At 47.7% G+C, this 20,298-nt stretch overlaps 3 protein-coding genes across 3 annotated transcripts in view; 1 reads left to right on the top strand and 2 right to left on the bottom strand.

Annotated features, from left to right (window-relative positions):
- Positions 1-20,298, top strand: part of LOC113457658 (zinc finger protein 420-like) — a 1,205,902-nt gene that overhangs the window by 462,689 nt on the left and 722,915 nt on the right. The window lies entirely within an intron of this gene.
- On the bottom strand, positions 88-9,474 carry LOC102000357 (cytochrome c oxidase subunit 6B1). The gene is made up of 4 exons (XM_005361227.3): positions 9,382-9,474; positions 7,543-7,659; positions 6,585-6,685; positions 88-275 (listed from the first exon to the last, which is right to left on the bottom strand). The coding sequence occupies exons 2-4, from the start codon at positions 7,646-7,648 to the stop codon at positions 222-224; spliced, it is 261 nt and encodes an 86-aa protein (XP_005361284.1). The 5' UTR covers positions 7,649-7,659; positions 9,382-9,474; the 3' UTR covers positions 88-221.
- On the bottom strand, positions 13,633-16,286 carry Etv2 (ETS variant 2). Its single transcript, XM_026786306.1, has 5 exons — positions 15,508-16,286; positions 15,294-15,353; positions 14,608-15,081; positions 13,999-14,111; positions 13,633-13,833 (listed from the first exon to the last, which is right to left on the bottom strand). Exons 1-5 carry the CDS (start codon positions 15,830-15,832, stop codon positions 13,633-13,635), a joined length of 1,173 nt encoding a protein of 390 aa, XP_026642107.1. The 5' UTR covers positions 15,833-16,286.

Genomic DNA, 20,298 nt, shown 5'->3' with positions numbered 1-20,298 from the left:
TTTTAAAATAAGAACAATAATCACGTGAGGCCCCTTCTCGGCCAGTGCACCCCACTTCTTGCCCAGCTGTCCTCCACACACAGCGTCAAACTTTTCAGTGAAATTTTATTAGGTGCTGCATCATGATTCAGGGTCCCAGAGTAGGGACCATCATATACCCAGGTCCCCCTTTACTGCATGGGGAGAGGAGAGCGAACAGAGGAGAGGTGGGTGGAGCCAGGTCAGATCTTCCCAGGAAATGTGCCTTCTGCTCTGCGGTCATCCCAGGCTGAGACCTGTAAAAGACAATCGGCGTTAACTCCTCCAGTGACAAACCACATTTCCTTACTTTGCCCACTGACGCATGTGGCCAGCAGAGGACAAGTCCTGCCATGTGCCAACCACTGTCCCAGGGAATCAACAATGACTCACAAAGACAAAACCACTGTTCTTTTCTTATTTTTTTTTTTTTTGAGATAGGGTTTGTATCCTGTAGATCAGGTTGGCCTTGAACACAATAAATAAATTTTTAAAAGAAAGAAAGAAATCAATCAATCAATTTCATTGGGCTTGGTGGTGGTGGTGCATGCCCTTAATCCTAGCACTTGGGAGGTAGAGGTAGGCAGATCTCTCTGTGAGTCTGAGGCCAGCCTGGTCTACAGAAAGTGTTTTAGGACAGCCAGAGATACACAGAAAAACCCTGGTGGGAGGGGAGGACAAAAGAAAAGAAAAGAAAAGGCAAGAAAAGAAAGAAAAGAAAAGAAAGAAAGAAAGAAAGGAAGGAAGAAAGAAGGAAAGAAAGAAAGAAAATGGCTCTATGTAGGCAAGCCCGGCGGGCATTTTCTTAATTAGTGATTGACAGAGGAGGGCCTAGCTCACTGTGGATAGTTCCATCCCTGGCCTGGAGGGCCTGGATTCTATAAGAAAGAAAGCAGGCTGAGCAAACCAGTAAACAGCATCCTCCACAGCCTCTGCATCAACTCCTGCCCTGCTTGAGTTCCTGTCCCCACAATTTGTTTTTGGTGTTTCACCACAGCAAGAGTAACTTTAACTGAGACACTGGGCATTTATAGAAGATGAGGCTGGCTTATATATATTCTAGTGCAAAAGAATAACCAGTTTCTGTAGTCTAGTATCAAAAGATGCCAAGCACAAGGGATTTCACTGCTCATCACAGAAGCCAAGTAGGAAAGGAAACTATGGAAAGGCCCCCATCAAACTGCTAACATTCTCAAGAAAAAAAAAAAACAAAACAAAACCATTCAGTGGATCTACTTACATACAGATACACATGATCTGTTTTACATTTGTGCGTGTGCGTGCATGTATGTGGGGGGTGGGGACATCTGAAGGAGTTGGGTCTCTTCTTCCACCGTGTGGGTCCTGGGGATCCATTCAGGCTGTCATCTTTGGCAGCAAGTGCCTTTATCCACGGAGCTATTTCACCCTCACATTTATTTATGAGAGGCTGAGTCAACGGATAAAGCACAGACAAGGGAGACTGCAGTCTGACCGCAAGGGAGCAGACCAGTTTACAGAAGCAACACCAACGTCAGGAAACTTGCTTGCCTACCACAGGCCAGCACCAAGCTTTGTCATGTTTGCAACACCTCTGCTGTTCTGCTGCAGTGGTGACTGGCACAGGATGCACCTTCCCAAGGCTGGCTTTGTCTAGAGCTCACACACAGACAGACTTCATTGGCCATAGCTCTCTCAGAATTTTTCAGTTACTGGTTTACCTTTTTTTTTTTTTTGCTTTGTTTTTTTAAAGAAGGGGTCCTTTTATTTAGATAGGCCTTCCCAGATAGCCCTGGCTGTCCTGGAACTCACTATGTAGACCAAGTCGGCCCCGAACTCAGAGACCCGACTGCCTCTTTCTCCTAAGTGCTGGCAAGACCTGTTTCACCACACTTGACATAAGGGTGTTGTGGGATATTTGTACTCTGTGTGAAGCTATATTGCTGTGATTGGTGTAATAAAGAGTTGAATGGCCAATGGCTAGGCAGGAGGAATAAGCGGGACTGCTGGGCAGAGAGAGAGGAAGCAGGAGATGAATCAGAGATATGGAAGAAGCAGGAGGGTTGGTACATGACAGAACGTAAAGTAATAAGAATGAGTTAATTTGTTAGAACAGTTAGTTAAAAGCAAACCTAAACTGAGGCTGAGCTTTAATAATTAAGTCACCCTGTGTTTATTTGTGAGCTGGTGGCCCAAAGAAAAGTCTGACTGCATAGGATTTTCGTTTGGTTGGTTTTGGTTTTTTGAGACAGTTTCTCTGTGTAACAGCTCTGGTTGACCTGAAACTCACTTTGTAGACCAGGCTGGCAGTGATGGAAGAGACTTTTAATTCCAGCACTTGGGAGGCAGAGGCAGGTGGATCTCTCAAACTCTGTGAGTTCGAGACAAGCTTGTTCTACAAAGTTAGTTCCAGGACAACCAGGGCTGTTACACAGAAAAACCCTGTTTAAACAAAACAAAAAACAAAAAACCAAAAGCACACCAAGGGAGTTAGATGGCTCTGTGGTTAGGAGTACTTGCTGTTTTTGCAGAGGACCCAGGTTTGATTTCAGCACCCAAATGGTAGCTCACAACCAATGGTAACTCCACTCCCATGGGATCACTGCCTTCTGACCTTTACAGGCACTAGCTATCCACTAGGTACAGACACACGTGCAGGTAAAATGCTCATACATATAAATTAAAAGAAAAAAAGCACACATAAGGAAGCCTCACAAATGGTGGCACTCTTACACTCCCAGCACTTAGGAAGTAGAGGCAAAGGATCAAGGGTTCAAGATTAGCGTTAGCTATCTAGTGAGCCAAGAATACAGGAGGCTCTGTCTCAGACATTAACCACAACACAAAACTAGAGCATGAGGCATAAGGAACTTTGGCAAATTATCCCTTTACCCCAATAGACCCACTATACACACACACACCCACACACACACACACACACACACTGTGGAAATAGGAAATCATGCAAACAGGGAAAACCATTCCCTGTCATGGATTTATTCCCCCAAAGACCAAGTCCAGCTAAAGAGCAGTACTGTGGGACAATAGTTTTGTACCCTATAAAAATTTGTCACTTGTATTGGTTTAATAAAATGCCGATTGGCCAGTAGTCAGGCAGGATGTATAGGTGGGGTGACCAGAACAGAAGAATTCTAAAAAGAGGAAAGGCTTGGTCTGCACTTGTCACCCAGACCCAGATGAAGCAAGATGAGAATGCCTCATTGATAAAAGGTACCATCCTTGTGGCTAACATAGACAAGAAATATGGGTTAAGATGTAAGAGTTAGTTAATAAGAAGCCTGAGATAATAGGCCAACCAGTTTAAAATTAATGTAGACCTCTGTGTGTTTCTTTGGGACTGAACCTCCGCCTACAAAATGCAAACCTCTGTCAACAGAGCAGAGGATTTTTTTTTCTTTTTAAAGATTTATTATATACACAGTGTTCTGCCTGCATGTATGCCTGCACACCAGAAGAGGGCACCAGATCTTATTATAGATGGTTGTGAACCACCATGTCGTTGCAAGGAGTTAACTCAGGACCTCTGGAAGAGCAGTCACTGCTCTTAATCTCTGAGCTATCTCTCTCCAGCCCCCTTTTTTGATTCTTAGAAGATAAAGCAAAAAACAAATAAATAAACAAAAACAAAAAAGCACATACAATCAGATGTGTTAGCTCAGACCTGCACTGAGCAATCAGGAGCTAGAGGTTGGCAGACTGTGGTGAATATCAGGGCCAGTCTTGCTCAAAAAAAAAAAAAAAAAAAAAAAAAAGTAAAATACAGAGTGTGAACCATATCTGTATAAAGTTGTAAACATACTCACACATACCACCACTACCACTAGAGGAGGAGGAAAAAATCCCAGCATTTGGGAGGCAGAGGCGGGTGGATCTCTGTGAGTTTGCAATCAGCCTGGTCTACAAGAGTTAGTGTCAGGACAGGCTCCAATGCTACACAGAGAAACCCTGTCTCAAAAAAAAAAAAAACGAAATAATTAATAATAAAATTCTACAAAACACTAAACTTTTTAGGAAAACAAAATGTTTTCTATTAGGGAAAATAAAAGATGACTGGACAAAAAATGATTCAAATGCAGATAATAGAGGTACTGACCTTTGTCCCCACAAACACATATAAGATTAGAATAGCCTTAAACACTTAAATACACACACACACAAGTCTGGGGAGATGACTCAGTGTTTAAGAGCGCTTGCTGCTCTTGCCTGTTGCAGAGGGCTGGAGTTCAGTTCCCAACCCCCATGTTAGGCAGCTCACAGCTGCCTGTATATCCTGTCCCAGGGGATCTGACACTCTTCTGGGCCCCCCTGGCACCTGCATTCACCCTTAACACACACATATTCATAATTAAAAGCTGAAGATTCTAAAAATAATCATGAACCTACAGAAGGGGCTGGAGCGATGACTCTGGTTAAGAGCACAGGAAGAGCAGAGTTCAGTTCCCAGACCTGTATCAGGAGGCTCATGACCAACTGTGACTCCAGCTCCAAAAGGCTCTGACTCCTTTGGCCTCCAGGGACACCCCTCAAATGCACATACCCAAGCACATAATTAATAACATCTTAAAAAACACAAACGCAGCCAGGTGGTGTTGGCACACACCTTTAATCCCAGCACTCAGGAGGCAGAGGTAGGCAGACCTCTGTGAATTTGAGGTCAGCCTGGTCTACAAAGCAAGTCTGGACAGCCAGCACTGCTACACAGAGAAATTCTGTCTTGAAAAACAAAACAAAACCAATATATATAAATTCCTGTACCATATATAGGCAGCCGGTAGACTGCTTGCCTAGCACACAGGAAGCATGGCATCCATCCCGGCACTGCTTCAGACAGGGTGTGGTGGCCTTTGCTAGTAACCCCAGCTCCCAGGAGGCTGAGGCAGGATCTCAGGAGTTCAAGGTCATTCTAGACTAAGTAAGACTAAGTAAGGGCTCTCTCTACACTTGGTCTAACAACAATCACCATCCCACAGCAAGTCAAAGTAAATCTCAATACAGTATACAATATGAGAGGCTGGAGAGATGACTCACCAATTAAGCGTACTTGTTGCACTTGCAGAGGACCCAGGTTTGATTCCCCGCACCCATATGGAGGCTCACAATCTGTAACTCTAGTTCCAGGAGACCAAACACCTTCTACTGACCCCACAGGCACACATATGGGTGCTATATATTTACACACATGCACACACACATTTAAAAAAAAAAATAATGGGGTCTCAAGTAGCCCAGGATGACCTTTAACTTCTGATCCACCTCCTGTGTGCTAGGATGTCAGACTTGCAACCGCCACACTGAACTAAAGTACCATATTTTGGTTCTAAGACATGCTTTCAGTGTTTCTGAAATGAGCATGAATGTTATAATCACTTCATCAATTCTTATAAAAATCGAGCATCTCTTGAGGTCCTATAGTCAGCAGGGTCCTCTGATTTCACAGAAGAGAATATGCTGGAGTATTAAATACTGACTAGAAGTCTCACATCAGTGCTAGAGGCACTCTCTTCGTGGGCCCTGATTTAGTGGCGATGCCTACTCAACAGGCAGGGGCGAAAAGGCACATCTGAGGTTTGCCCTAGAGTACTTCAGCAAGGGAGGATGAAAAAGAAAAACCATGAACCCAAGAGGCTGTGGGAGGAGGATCAGGAGTTCAACACCAGCCTGCACTACACAGCAAGACCCTGTCTTAACAAGGAGAATGTGGAGCCAGCGATGGACCAGGAGAGGAAGCGCTTGCCAGGTGAGCCTGAGAACCCGTGTTTGCATCTGTAAAGGTGGGCAGGAAACCTGACTCCACACAGCTGTCTTCTGATCTCTGCACGTATGCAGTGGCACACCTGTACCACCCACATCCCACATGTACAATAATACACCTTAAAAAACTACAGAGAGCCGGGCGGTGGTGGCGCACGCCTTTAATCCCAGCACTCGGGAGGCAGAGGCAGGCAGATCTCTGTGAGTTCAAGATCAGCCTGGCCTGCAGAGTGAGTTCCAGGGAAGTCAGGGCTACACAGAGAAACCCTGTCCCAAAAAACAAAACAAGATTTTATTTTTAATTATGTATGTATGTGTATCTGTGCATGGGTTTGTACACAGAGTGCAGTGTCCTTGAGTGCACAGGATGCCCTCCAGTTATGGGCAGCTATTATAGACATGGGTGCTGGGAACCCAACCTAGGTCATTTTGAACTGAAAATGCTAAGTCTCCTTTAATTTTCCTTCCTTTTTTTTTGTTTTTTGAGACAGAGTTTCTCTGTGTAGTCCTAGTTGTCCTGGAACTTGCTCCGCATACCAGGCTGGCCCTGAACCACAGAGATTGCACCTCTGCCTCCCAAGAGTGCTGGGATTAAAGGTGTGTGCCACTACCATTCTTCTAAAGTCCAGGTTTCTACAGTGCACAGTCACGGAAGCGGATCTAGACTGGGATGGAGGCCCTAACTGAGGAGGTATCAGTGACTCTGTATGGTTGGTCCTATCTTGGCCCTTGGAGATGAATTCTCACTTGTCACCATAGTCCTCTCTGCCTGGTCCCCACCTGAATACCCAAAGGTCCCACGGGAAGGCACATACCCATGATACGGGGCAGAGGGACTTGTATACACGTCGGTACCACTCACACACGGAGACATCACCCCCCTTTGCGGTCATTGCCTTCTCGCAGCGGTGGAAGTCTGTGAAGAAAAGAGGCTTGGATCAACTTTTTGAGGAAGTTTTGGCTTCATGATTGGTTATATACACAGAGGGAATGCAAACTCATAAGTATACCATAACGAGCTGCATACACCTGACCTGGGCAGCTACACTGTTGCTCAATTAGAACATTCTAGAGCTAGGGATGACAGCAAAGTATGAGGGGAAGAGATGAGGATGACGGAAGTACAGACGGGGCTGGGAAAGGCGAAGACGGTCTTGATCAGAAGCAAGGAAGACAGGAGGGCGTACCGGTGCTTGTTCTGTTTTATATTTTTTAAGGGAAGGTCACGTGAACTCAAGTGTGGCAGGAGCACCAAAATGTGACTGCTTTTACCAGTGGTATCGTGCCTCTAGTGAGGAGAGAGGGAAGTGTGTTTAAGACTGGGCACAAAGCAGACAGAGAACAGAGAGATGACAATACCCATCTTCTACACGGATGTGATGGCAGGTCTCACTTCTGAACTAAGCATTTACGTGTTATATTCACTTGTATGTAGCGTGCATGTGTGGCATACACACAAAATGCATACAAAATTCTTCAAAAAAAAAATTATTGCTGAGTCTAAAGTTTGTGACCTCAACAGATAATATGAGGGACTGGGCCATCTAGACAGTAAATCCAGAGTGAATGGCCACAAGCTGGTATGCATAGTTCTCTGCTCCCTACCTGGCTTCACGAGGCAAGAGGTATGTAGAAGACACAGGTGAGATCCACACGTTACCCTCCAGCCCCAGTATTCTGCTTACCCAGATAGTTCTGCCAGCAGTTCCTGGTCTGTAGAAGACACAGGTGAGATCCACACATGTTACCCTCCCTCCCTGGTATTCTGCTTACCCAGATAGTTCTGCCAGCAGTTCTTGGTCTGGTTCTGGTTTGGGAAGCGGCTGTCAAACGGGGCAGTTTTGTAGTTCTTGATTTTGGTCTTGATGTCTTCAGCCATGGTGCTAATTCCTGGATGCAAACAGAGTGGGTACACTGGCAATCATTCTAGCGGTGCCTGGGCATAGGGATGTCAGATCAACGAGGCCCACGGAAGAAGACCAGATCAGAAGAATGGGTTGAATGTGAACAAGCTGTTACCTCCTTCTCCTCAACAAACACAGAAAGATGAAGGGCAGCGAGAATCCATGTGTCTGAGTGTAGAAGTCACAGCAGGGTCAGGAGACAGAGGTCTCCTTGGAAAAACTAGGTTTTATCCTTATATTCCAGCTAACACTTACTGTGTGCACAGCACATACTATGTGCACTCTATACGCACCTACCTAGTCCTATAGCCATTCTAAAAGGTACTACTATCTGTGCTGTCTATACGAGGGACAGGGTGGCTAAATGACTTCCCAAGGTCAAACAGCACCCGGATGGTTGTGCTGCATCCAACATCATCAAAAACAACATTACAAGGGGGTCTGGCGGACTCATAAACTTTTCTCAAAATATGGCTCAATGAGCCAGGCAGTGGTGGTGCACGCCTTTGATCCCAGCACTCGGGAGTCAGAGACAGAGGATCTCTGTGAGTTAGAGGCAAGTCTGGTCCACAGAGTGAGTTCCAGAATAGCGAGGCTACACAGAGAAACCCTGTCTCGAAAAAAACTAAAAGGAAAAAGAAAAAAAGTGACTCAATGCATTGCAAAACTGCTTATTTGACATTTATACACACACACACACACACACACACACACACACACACACACATATATATGTCAGACAGGCTAGATGAAAAAGTTGCTTTTTTTTGTTTTTAATTCCATGACAAGAATGATACAGTAATATATATATAAAAGAACTGACCAAGTAACCCCGGTGACTTGTGACACTTGCAACTAGAATGTGTCAGGTATCTGTGATTTTGACTGCTGACAAAGTTCCATAGGTTGCCAAACCTATTGAAGTTGCTGCCTCCATTCCTAACGAAAGTAAATGCTACATTTCAACCAGAGGTTAATGAAACCACCATGCAACTCCCCCACATGCACCCAAATACCTTAGCGCCTCAAATTCTACTGACCCTGAGTATCCACGGCTTTTTTTTTTAAACCCTCTGATATTACTGAAGAGATGACACAGTCAAAATCACCGAGAAAAACTGTCTATTCTAGAGCATCTGCGGGACCTTGGCGCCACAGAAGTACGCGGCCAGTGTCAATTCAAGTGGCCCGAAGTGGGGCATCTGGGGCAGCAGAAAGGGGTCATTTGGGGAGGTAGGGTGGGGACGAAGGATTTAACAGACCCAGTGTTGGAAGCAATTTTGTGCAATATCTCGAGTTTATCAAAGATGATGCTGCGGGAAAAGGAACAAGACGAGGTGACAGGCTGAGGCCTTGGAACGCGGGCGGCCACGCCTGGGAACCCGCGGCTAAAAAGCACCACAGTCCAATTTGCTGGGTTCAAATCCTTGTCGTGTAACGGAGGCTAAAGCGCTTCACACTCCAGCCCCAGCGCAGTCAAAGGGGACAGTAGCGGTCCGAGCTCGTAGGGCTGGAGGAAGGAGTAAGTTAATAGAGACGTCTCAGAATGAGACCTAGCAACAAGAAAGAAGGCTGCAATGGTCAGCTCCACGACCTCGGGCCCGAGGCAGCCATGGCGGCCGGAAGCTCCTTCCCGGCGTCAGGAAAGCCCCGGGCCGCTTCTCTGCTCCGGACTGGGTCCCCCGGGATCCCGACCCTTCGCACTCACCTAAAGACTGCCCTGGAGCAGCAGTAGTTCAATGTGACCCTTAAGCAAAGGCGACAATGTCAGACGGGAAGCGGAATTCCAACCGGCCGGAAGCTGCGAGAGGAGGAGCCGAACTGAGTCCTCCAGCGGATAGAGAAGCCACAGGAGGCGTGTCCAAAAGCGGACATGGCCACGCCTACTTCCGAAGAAGCCCGACTTCCTATTGAGCTAAATCCTGTTTATTATTGTTGCCGGTCCAATCGGGATCTTGCGCTGGACTCGACAGGCTACTGAATTCTAATTATGGGCTCTTGACACTTCCCTGTCCTTCTGGGAGGAAAAAGACAGTCGCGGGACTATCTGCAGAGCGGGAATGGAAAAATGTCCCAGATAATCTGATTGTGTTTTGAGACAGGATTTCGAGGTCAGGCTGGCCTCGAACTCTGATTCCGACTTGCTGGGATAACAAACTTGTACCACTATGCCTGGATTCGAAAGTTATTTTCATTCATGTGTTGAGGGACATCCACCAGAGACCTCTGGGAACTACGGTGGGTGTTCAGTATGCCAGTGTATCGCTCAGTCTTTCCTCAGGGTGAGTTTTTAAGGGCAAAAACCATATTCTGGGTTGGCATGCTTCAGTTAACAAGAACAGTTAGCCAGCTGGGCAATGGTAGTACATACCTTTAACCCCTGCATTTGGGAAGCAGAGACAGGCAGATCTCTGAGTTCGAGGCCAGCCTGGTCTGCAGAGTGAATTCCAGGACTTGAAAAACCAAAAACTAACTAACCAAAACAAACAAACAAAGAACAGCCAAAAGAGGAACTTCAAAAGCCAAAAGCAAGGTTAGAACATTCAGACAGCCCCAGAACTATGGGCTTTGATGAATTAGGTCTTTGTTTTCATTTTGGCAGATGGTGTTGTCTATGTGCTGAGTTTTACAGCCTGAATGGTACTTCTATTCTGGGGTCTGCTATGCATTCGAGAAATATTTATTGAGTGTTTTCTCCTTATCAAACACATCTATAAGAAGGCACTACTGAAGAAAAGACAAAATTCTTACCTTCATAGGTCCTAAGACCTTTGTCCAAAGGTGAGAAACAGGCGGTCTATCATAGTCACACTCATCATCGGACCAGACGCCACTCTAAGGTTCATGGCTGTCCTTAAATCTAAAAAAAAATCACAGTTTACCTATTTAGGCAGCTGAGTTCCTTCGGGGAAATGGCTACTCTATCATTCTTGTCATGGAATTCAAAACAAAACAAAACAAAACAAAACTTTTTCATATAGCCTGCCTGACCTATCAAGTAATCCTGTGGGTGCTGAGTTTAGAATATTTCTCCCGCCTGCAGTCCGGGTCCTCCCCCGGAGCATCACAGCAGGTCCATTCCCAGGCATCTCGGCTCCCCTGTTGTTGCACAGCGCGCACCCTCTGCCCTAGGACGCTGTTACCACCTCGGTTATACCACGTCCTTTTCTCAGCCAGAGCTCATTCCCTGGCCTCTGGCATAACTAGTCTAAAACTAAAGCCCTTACAAACACCTTTCACCTACTCTCTCCTCTCTCCCTGCACCCCGAGCACCCTCCTTTAGCCGCCTTTCCCCGCTTTGTCCTTTTTCCTTGTTCCGCCTGTAGATGGCTCCCCTTCTCGCCTGCTTAGAGGCTTTGATTTCTAAATCTCTGAGGAATGAACAAAACTCGTATGCAAATGAGGGCGAATGAGGGACTGGAAAAGGGTGGAGTAAAAGTGAACCAACTGCTTCCCTCTCCCTCCACAGTCGGGCCTCTGAAGCGTCCCTCATAATGCCTTTTAGCAAACTGTGGGGTGGGGGTGGGGATGAGCATGTCACTGTACCTGTGTGGAAGACAGGACAACTTGAGGGAGCTGGTTCTTGATGGAGTCTCCACCAGTTGAGTCCCCGGGGTCAAATCCAGGTTATCAGGCAGGCGCCTTTCCTCAGCGTCTCACTAGCCCTGCATACTGTCTTTGAGGCAGTGTTCAGACCTAACTGGTCCAGGAGCCTCTTTCCTATTGTTTCAGTCAGCACTGTAATTATCTGTGGAGTTATTTGTGTACACATCCATTCCTTCCAACATCTTCCTATAATCCAGGTCTCTTATACATCTCTATGGCTCCCCAGCGCGTAGGAAACCAAGACACCATGGCCCATCGATCCTTTGTGAAGTGGAGCCTCCCCTTTTATATGCGTATTTCTGAACAACACTAAGATTTTCCATCTCTGGGTCTTCTGATTGAAACATTCTTTGCTTTCCTGACTTCTCTCTGCCCCACCCCCAGTCTCTCTTCCTCCTGGCCTAGATCAGTTTCCTCCTTTTGGACTCCCATAATCCCCTGGGCTTTCTTCATCCCACTCCCAAGAACTCTGGGCTTTCCCTTTCTAGTGGCAGTGTAGGGTGTTCCTGTCCACTGCACGGTGAACTCTCTGAGGACAGGGTTCAGGATGAAAGAGTTATATATGAGGCTCTCTTTGGGGGCTCCTGGAGTGGGTTAAGTGTCCAGTAGGCCTTTTAAAGGTCTGGTCCTATGTCTTCCAACTTGGAATACCCATGGTTTTCAGGGGTGTGCATTAGTTTTAATTATTCAGTGGCTTCTAGAGCTAGAGGGTACTCAGCAAATTCTTTTTTGGAGGGGGAGCCTGAGTCATTCAGTCTCTGTTTTTCTTGGGACAGGGTCTCTATATAGCCCTGACTGTCTTGGAATTCCCTATGTAGACCAAGCTGACCTTGAACTCATAGAGATCTTTGTAAGGACGTGTCCCACTATTCCTGGCCCTGAGCCTGCATCTTTTCTTCAAGACAGAGCAGATAAACTTCTATGATGGGGTTAAAGCCACAGAAATGCCCAAACGGGACTCCTTTATAAAGCACATGGCTTTGCTTCTGGCTCATGGTCTGGAGCAGTGTAGTCCCAAAAGTGTAACTGAAGCTCTGAGCAGGGCCCCGTTGATTGATTACTGCTGTTTCATCTCTTGATGACCTTTTTTTTTAAACAGTGCCTTGCTATGTAGCCCAGGCAGATCTTGAGGCCCTAAATTTATAATTCTGCCTCAGTCTTCTGAATACTGTGAAATCGGTGGCCTGTGTCACCACTTACAGTTAAATGACCTGTTTTGTTTATTTGGTTTTTTTTTTTTCCTTCAAGACAGGGCTTTGTGTAACAGCCCTAGTTGTCCTGGAACTCGCTTTGTAGTCCAGGCTGGCCTCGAACTCACAAAGATCCTCCTGAGCACAAGGATTAAAGGCGTGCACCACCACCACCCAGCATCAAATGATCTTCTGTCTTGAGACAGCCAGGACATCACACGGTAAGAGACTGGACCACCCTTGTATCTCTCCAGCTCTATTTATAAAGCGTCAGAATGCAACCATGGGGACTCCATCCTGAACATTTCATCACTCCCAAACACTGAAGATCAACTTTCTGTGCTCCTGGTTAACTTAAAACTTTGGGGATTCACTCGGGAGGCAGAGGCAGGCGGATCCCTGTGAGTTTGAGACCAGCCTGGTCTACAGAGCTAGTTCCAGGACAGGCTCCAAAGCCACAGAGAAACCCTGTCTCAAAAAACCAAAAAAAAAAAAAAAAAAAAACTTTGGGGATTAAATTCTTAGCCTTAGTGGGGCAGTTGTGGCCACCCAGACCTTTAATTCCTAGTCAGAGGCAGGTGGATCTCTGAGTTCGAGGCCAGCCTGGTCTACAAAGTGAGTGCCAGGACAGCCAGGGCTACACAGAGAAACCTTGTTTTGAAAAACCAATAAATATTTAGATAAATTTGAGGATAAGTTATTGTCAAGCCTTAGCAAGTTCAGTTTTTTTTTTTAAAGTCCCTATTCTGGACAGGCACACACAATAGGCCCTATGGACTTCTTACCCTGAACTTATTTCCAAGTTAATAGGCACAGAAGATGCTGAGAGGAGAGGTAGGACTTTGATACCCAAACACCCGAGGAAGGGCTGGCAGGGGCCCAGCAGGGAGGGAACTGGGCTTAGTATCTGATGGATTCGAAATGGGAGGGGCCAGTCCTCACTCCGGGATCCTCCTAGTGGGGGAACTAAGACACTGGCAGTCTAGGGAGTGAGGGCATCAGAATCCAGGCTCACAGACTCAAAGACAGATAGAGGCCGTGATATCTGAGTCTGGGTGGAGACGCCATGTGGAAATGTAGGAGTGCACATTTAGGTTCCCCAACGGTCCTATCAGTGTCAGTGGAAAAGAAGCAGACAAGTGAGCACGTTCGAAGGGGTGTTTTTATTGGCTTTCTGCACCTGGCAGGTGCCCCATGCTGTCCCGACAGGGAAGGACCGGTACACGTCCCCCGAAGCGGTACGTGTACTTGCGCCCACCGCTCTTGAGCACGATGTCGCGGCGGTAATAGTAGCGCAGACCTCGGCTCAGCTTCTCATAGTTCATTCCCGGCTTCCTCTTGCGCTCGCCCCACAGCCTGGCCACCTAGGATGGAACCCGGAGGTCAGAGGGGCCAGGGGATGGACCTTAGCCACTATAGGTGGAGCGGGTTTTAACTGTGGTCGAGGGTGGGTGGGGGCGGGGTCAAGGACTGGGTTAGGCTCTTCTCCGGACTGGGTTGGATTTGCCGTGCCTGAGGAGCTGTCTCACCTCTTTGGGGTCGCACAGTTGGAACTCGCGACTGTTGCCTGTCCAGCGGATGCAGCTGCTGCGGTCCCCGTCGTGGAGCAGCTCCAGGAGAAATTGCCACAGCTGAATGGGACCTGCGAGGTAGAGAGGCAGATGAAGGCCAGGCTTCTCAAACCCAGAACACTCGGCTGGACAACCCTGGGAGTCAGGGAGCCTTCACGACGAAGGCTAAAAGGTTCAAGACCCAAGAGTTTAACTCCATCCCTCCTCGGGCGTCTGTGAGTTCGGATCCCTCCACAGTAGAGATCCAAGAGCCAGTTTCAGCAGCCTGAGCCCCACCGAGGGCATTCACGGGTTTAGCCTCCCCCACCTGGAAGACCAGGCGTCTGAATGCTACTCTTTTCTCTTACATAACCCAGGAGCCGTTGGTCCCTAGAAAGTCACCAGTATCCGTTCACCCCTTCCTTCCCAAGATTCACGGTACATAACTCCGGCCCCCTAGCTGCCAGTTTCCCAGATAGCGCCTCTTTTAGTTAACGAGAACCACCCCCGCTCCCCGCCAAAGTATCCAGGCTCCACTCCATCCTTATCCATTTGACTTCCCCTTCTCTACACTTTGCAGCCTCTTACCTCGGTGGTTAGTTTTGCGGTAGCGACTTAAGGTGGCCCGATCAGACTGCTGGCTCGATTTGGAGGACGTGGTGAATGCTGCACTCTGGAACGCCTCGCAAGGGACGCTGCAGTCCTGCAGCCCAGGATTCCACGAGGTGGTGTAGTCCGAACCCGCAGACCCGCCCCACGACATCTTATAGTCCGCACGGGCTTCCCCGCCCAGGCCATTGTCCCAATAGGTGGCGCCATTGGTGCCCGCAGAACTGTCCCAGCTGGCGATGCTCCAGGCGGCCGGGGGGTGCGACCACGAGGGGTCCCCTCCGGCCGAGGTGGCAGGATATTGGTCGGTCGCCCCTTCAAAGCCAGGGAAGGAAGGGCTTGTGCCTGGAGGGGCGGGGCCTGGCGTCTGTAAAGCGCAGCTCCACGAGTCCGAGGTATTGCACCCCAGGTCACTCCAGTCTCGCGACCACGGAACGGGGTGAGCAACCGGCTCTGTGAGGAGGATGCACCTGAAGTGAGGGGAGCCCAGGAGTCTTGGTCCCCTGCACCCTTGAGAGTTGTAGGAGGTTGGCGCTTTATATAGCCTTCCGGATGTAGGCGTCCCTAGTTCTAGTCCCGCTCCTCTGTAGACCAGGGGATCTAAACTCAGCTCTGGTGTGTGAGGCTCTGGTTCCCTCTTCCCATCTCCTTTCCTATACACTCACCCTTCTCACAAGGTACTTCCTCCTGCGGTAAAGCGGGGCTCCAGTCCAGCTCTGAGAACCCTGTGTTGGACAAGATAGCTTAGTTTAGGGACGATGTGAGCAGTGACTTAGGGACCTTGGCCTCCTTCAGCCTTCCGGGCAGCCCCCTCGTGCCATCTAGGAGCCCATCCTCTCCCGTTTCCCTAGCACCCAGGGGGTCCAGCCCAGCAGCCACCTCTCCAGCAGTTCTCTACTGTCATTGGTGTGATCGGTGCGTCCCCTTGCAGGGCCACTTCAGGGAAATAGAAGCCAAATTCCGCTCCTTCTGCGGGCAACAAGGATGTTAAGGCCACGTCAGGGGTCAAGAGGGCTGCCTCCTTGCACCCTAGCATCCAGTTTGTCCCAAGCCACAGCAGCCTACCCAGTCCTGTCAGCTTGTCCCCAGGAGGCACTTCCTGCAGTGACGCTTCATCCCAGTTCCACAGGTCCATGGATGCTTGTTCTGATTGTCCTGGAAAAGAAAGGAAAAGTTCCAAGGGTAATGGGCAAGCCAGTGACATTTAGGGACCCAGGAGCCTGACTGCAGCCCTTGTTTCCCTCAGACCCAGGAGTCTAGACTTCTGCAACCTCCTTCCCCAGGAAATGGAATATTGGTTTCCAGTCCCTTCTCCCTCTCTCAGACACTTCAATCCAGACTCCCAGCGTCTTAGAAGTTCCCACTTCAGATACCCAGGCATCAGTCCCCAGTTCGCAGTGCAGTGGCTCACCTCTGGCAGGTTCCTTCTCTCGTAGCCAGGGGGGTCTCAGCCCCATTTCATACCATGCCCCCTTCCCGGGGGGCCTGAGTAGGGGAGGGGGAATTTTCCGAGACGTCAGAGCTGGGGGTCGCAGCCCGGGTCAAGTTGCAGGGATGGGGGCGTGGCCAAGTTGCACCCCCTGCTTTAGGGATGCACACTGGTCCCTGGAATTGTCCCCTTTCAGGGATGAATTGGGCTTGGAAAAGGACTTGGGGAACTGGCGCAGGGCAGGGCTGGGGGTGCCGATGTCTAAGGGGTGTTTATGGGGTAGTGGGGATGGGGTGAGGGGCTTGGACAGGTTCCCCGTCTTGGGAATTTGGTGCTGTGACATGAAAGGTGGTGGGGGAGGAGGGTCTGGGGTCAGCTGGGCAGTTCTGGGCTTATCTGCAACAGGAAGAGGGATTTCCGGCCAGATGCCCCCTTTCCCTAGCATCAGCCTACGTCATAATCGGCAGGGTGACAGACAGCCAGATGGGTGAGGTGGGGGGGAATCCAACTCTGAATCCCCTACCAGGCACCGTTAGGAAGGGTCTTCCGAATAGTGGCACTCTTAATCAAAATAACATCAACGTGTTATAATAATAGTAATAGTAACTGCTAATGTTAAATGAGGGACTTCTGGGTCCGAGGAGGCTCACACAACGGGTCTTCATTTAATCTTCTTAAGAGGGAGATGCTTTCACCTCAATTTTATGAACGGGAAATTGTGGCATGCTTTCTCCCGCTTCTCTTTCTGTCAAGATCCCATGTCTTTCTGGGCTCTAGCAGTCCCGGAAAACTGGGAAATTTTGAGTATGAACTGAATGTGTTATTGCATGGAATAATTTTATTCATTAAAATTATTTTAATTTTTGGCAAAAATTATTTTAATTATGGCAATGGTTTGTTGGGGAAGATATCTTCATAAGAAAGTGAAAACATTTAGGGATGAAATGTCGTGTTTGTAGCTTGCTTCAAATTATTCAGAAAAGAATAACACGTACAATGTGCATATGTATGCATATATTTGGGACATAGTTATACCAAAAAGTCTATGTTTGCTTGCTTTTTAAACAGAAACTCAGAAACTAGGTATTCTATTTGTTTGTTTGTTTTGTTCTAATTTGCTAAGCCAGGCAAACCTTAAATTCCATAACCTGACCATTTTTAAGTAAGTACTTTTTAAATAAATATTAATAGGTAAATATTTGCCACCTTAATATTTTTAATATTAAATATTTACGTATTTGTAAGTAAATATTTAATATTAAAAACATTTTTATTGCCGGACATAGTAGCACTTGCCTTTCACCCCAGCACTAGGGAGGCAGAGGCAGGCAGATGTCTGGATTTCAATCCCAGCTTAGTCCATACAATGAGTTCCGGGCTAGCCAGGGCTACAAAGTGAGATTCAAATAGAGAAATAATAAACAAATAAGTATAAAGTTTTTCTTTTCTTTTATAATTTACTTATATTACATGTGGTATTTTGTCCACATGTGTGTCTGTGTGAGGGTGCCAGATCCCCTGGAACTGGAGTTACAGACAGTTGTGAGCTGCCATGTGGGTGCTGGGAATTGAATCTGGATCCTCTGGAAGAACAGCCAGTGTTCTTAATGCTAAACCATCTCTCCAGTACCACATTTTTCTTTATTTGTGCTGGCAAGTAATCTACCACTTAGCTGTATCTCTACCCACTTACCCTTAACTTTATTGTTGTGTATGTGTGCCAGGACATGTATGCAGAAGTCTGAAGACAACTTTGTGGAATCAGTTCTGTCCCAGCTTTACAGGGCTCTGGGATTGAACTCAGGTCCAGACTTGTGTGGCAAGCACATTTACCCATGAAAGTCATAGTCATCTTCCCAACAAGTCTTTGGTTTTTATTTTATTATTTCTTTTTCTTTTTCTGTTTTTATTTTATTTTATTTTTTGAGCCAGGGTTTCTCTGTGGCTTTGAAACATATCCTGGAACTAACTCTTGTAGACCGGGCTGGCCTCGAACTCACAGAGATCCTCCTACCTCTGTCTCACAAGTGGTGGTATTAAAGACGTGCGCCACCACGGCCCTGCCTATTGTATTATTTCTATTTCTTCTTTTTTCCAGAACAGAATCTCACTATATTGCCCCAGCTGGCCTCACAGACATCTTTCTAAATCTGCCTCCTGAGTGTTGGGATTAAAGGCATGTGCCACCATGTCTGGCACTGTTTGTTTCTACTCCTTTCCTTCTTGGCTTTTTTTGTTTTTGTTTTTTTTTTTTTTTTCAAGACAGGGTTTCTCTGTGGTTTTGGAGCCTGTCCTGGAACTAGCTCTTGTAGACCAGGCTGGTCTCGAACTCACAGAGATCCACCTGCCTCTGCCTCCCGAGTGCTGGGATTAAAGGCGTGCGCCACCACTGCCCGGCCCTTCTTGGCTTTTTTGAGACAAAGTTTTTCTTTGTATACTTGGCTAACTTGGAACTAGTCCTGCAGACCAGGCTGGCCTCAGATTTACAGAGATCCACCTGCCTCTGCCTTCTGAGAGCTGGGACTAAAGGTGTGAACCACCACTGCACTATAGGTTTGTATTTTTAGTGTATGTGTCTCTCTGTGTGTATATACATTGTCAGAAGTCAAAGGTCACCTTGTGGGGTGAGTGCTCTCCTCTCACCATGTGAATTCTGCAGATCAAACTCAGGTCATCAGAAGTGGCCACAATGTGCCGTGTCTCTCCCCACTAAGTCATCTCATTCACCTAACCCCTTGGTTTTTAGAGCAAGGGTTTGATTATGCAGCCCAGGACGGCCTCAAAGAGAATTGTTGATCTTTCTCCTTCTTCCTGGTTCTGAGATTACAAACATGTACAACGATGCCTAGCAAAATTTTTAAAAATTTTTATGTGTGTTTTTTTCTGTCTGTATACCATGTGCATATGTGGTGCCTATGGAAATTGGAAGGTGGCATTGGATCCTCTAGAGATGGAGTAATGGATGGTTATGAGCTACCATGTGGGCACCTCTGCAAGAGCAGCATATGCTCTGAACCACGGAGCCATCTCTCCAGCCTCCTGGTCCAAGCCTTTTTAGTCCAGGCTCCAGAATGGGCACAGTCCCTTCATTCTTCAGTATTGTGGAGTGAGAGAGGGAGGCAGAAAAACCGAACCCCAAGAGAACAGTCTTCTGGGAGCTGTGACCAGATCCAGTGTTGAGTGAGCCATGAGCCCCTGGGGAGATCCCCTAGACCCCCCTCCCAATCCACCCACCCACCAGAGGCCTAAAGGGTCCTGGTGTCCTTACCCCAGATTTCCTTTACCTGAATCTGGCCTTTCCTGTCTCCCTCTTCTATGACTTTGGTTCCCAGTCCTAGATCCCTGTCGTACTAGCCTGAGGTGAGGCCTTGCCACCCTATCTCTTGACAAGTGTCTTGCTTACTCCTGCGTGTCCCTGTTGCCCCATCTCTCTGTATCATGCTAGCGATGGTTTTTACTCTACCTGTTGTGGCCCAGAATTGTAGTCTGGTGCTCTTTGACAATCCTCTTTTCTTGGGCCATATTTCCATCTCCTCAGTCACTCCTTTAGTTGCAGGGAGAAGGGGTTCAGGGTAGGAAGGGCTGGCTGGACACTGGGAGAAGGGAGTCTAAGGGTTCTGGGGCTTAGCGCTCCATTCCAGGTGGCAGGGGGCTAAAGGGCACTTCCTGCCAGGGAGGCCCTCACTCCTGGGGCCAGACTGGAAAATGTGACGTCAGAGAGGGAGTTGTAAGGGGTGTGGGGACACGGAACAGGAGAAATTTGACACCTCTCCAGAGTGATCTTCCAGAGAGGTTTGGAATTACCTCTCCATCCTGGTGCCTGTCTCCCTTAATTTGTTCCCCAACCCAGGGTTCTGATAGGTGTGTCTCTAGGAGACTTCCACACCTTCTTCCTACACTCCAGCCCAGCACCTCTGCCTTCTGGCTTGGGCCTCCCCAGCTTCTACAGATAAGACTAGGACATTTCATTTCTGATCTTCTTCTTCCTTCCTTTTTTGAAACAGAGTCTCACTTCGTGTAACTCTGGCTAGCCTGGAACTTGATATGTAGATCAGGATGGCATCAAATTCATAGAATTTTTCTGTCTCTGCCTCCCAGTGCTGGAGTTAAAGGTGTGTGCCACCACACACAGCCAGTTTATTTATTTAGAGTCTGGGTTTTACTCTTGGCAATTCCCCTACCCCAGTCATACAAGCATATGCTATCACCCCCAGCTTGGGAATTCCATTCTGTCTGGCTGG

Source organism: Microtus ochrogaster, linkage group LG4 (genome assembly GCF_000317375.1).
Source record: "Microtus ochrogaster isolate Prairie Vole_2 linkage group LG4, MicOch1.0, whole genome shotgun sequence".
NCBI lineage: Eukaryota > Metazoa > Chordata > Mammalia > Rodentia > Cricetidae > Microtus > Microtus ochrogaster.
This window is presented reverse-complemented; position numbering and strand designations above follow the sequence as displayed.

Excerpts from the sequence above, each read along its gene's own strand:
- Etv2 (XM_026786306.1), bottom strand. The coding sequence starts at position 15,832 with ATGTCACTGGCTTGCCCATTACCCTTGGAACTTTTCCTTTCTTTTCCA. Across the intron at positions 15,082-15,293 it reads GGAAGTACCTTGTGAGAAGG|AGCCGGTTGCTCACCCCGTT; the intron begins GTGAGTGTATAG and ends TCCTCCTCACAG. Across the intron at positions 13,834-13,998 it reads AACTGTGCGACCCCAAAGAG|GTGGCCAGGCTGTGGGGCGA; the intron begins GTGAGACAGCTC and ends GTTCCATCCTAG.
- LOC102000357 (XM_005361227.3), bottom strand. The coding sequence starts at position 7,648 with ATGGCTGAAGACATCAAGACCAAAATCAAGAACTACAAAACTGCCCCG. Across the intron at positions 6,686-7,542 it reads CTGCTGGCAGAACTATCTGG|ACTTCCACCGCTGCGAGAAG; the intron begins GTAAGCAGAATA and ends TTTTCTTCACAG. Across the intron at positions 276-6,584 it reads CCCTCTGCCCCGTATCATGG|GTCTCAGCCTGGGATGACCG; the intron begins GTATGTGCCTTC and ends TGTCTTTTACAG.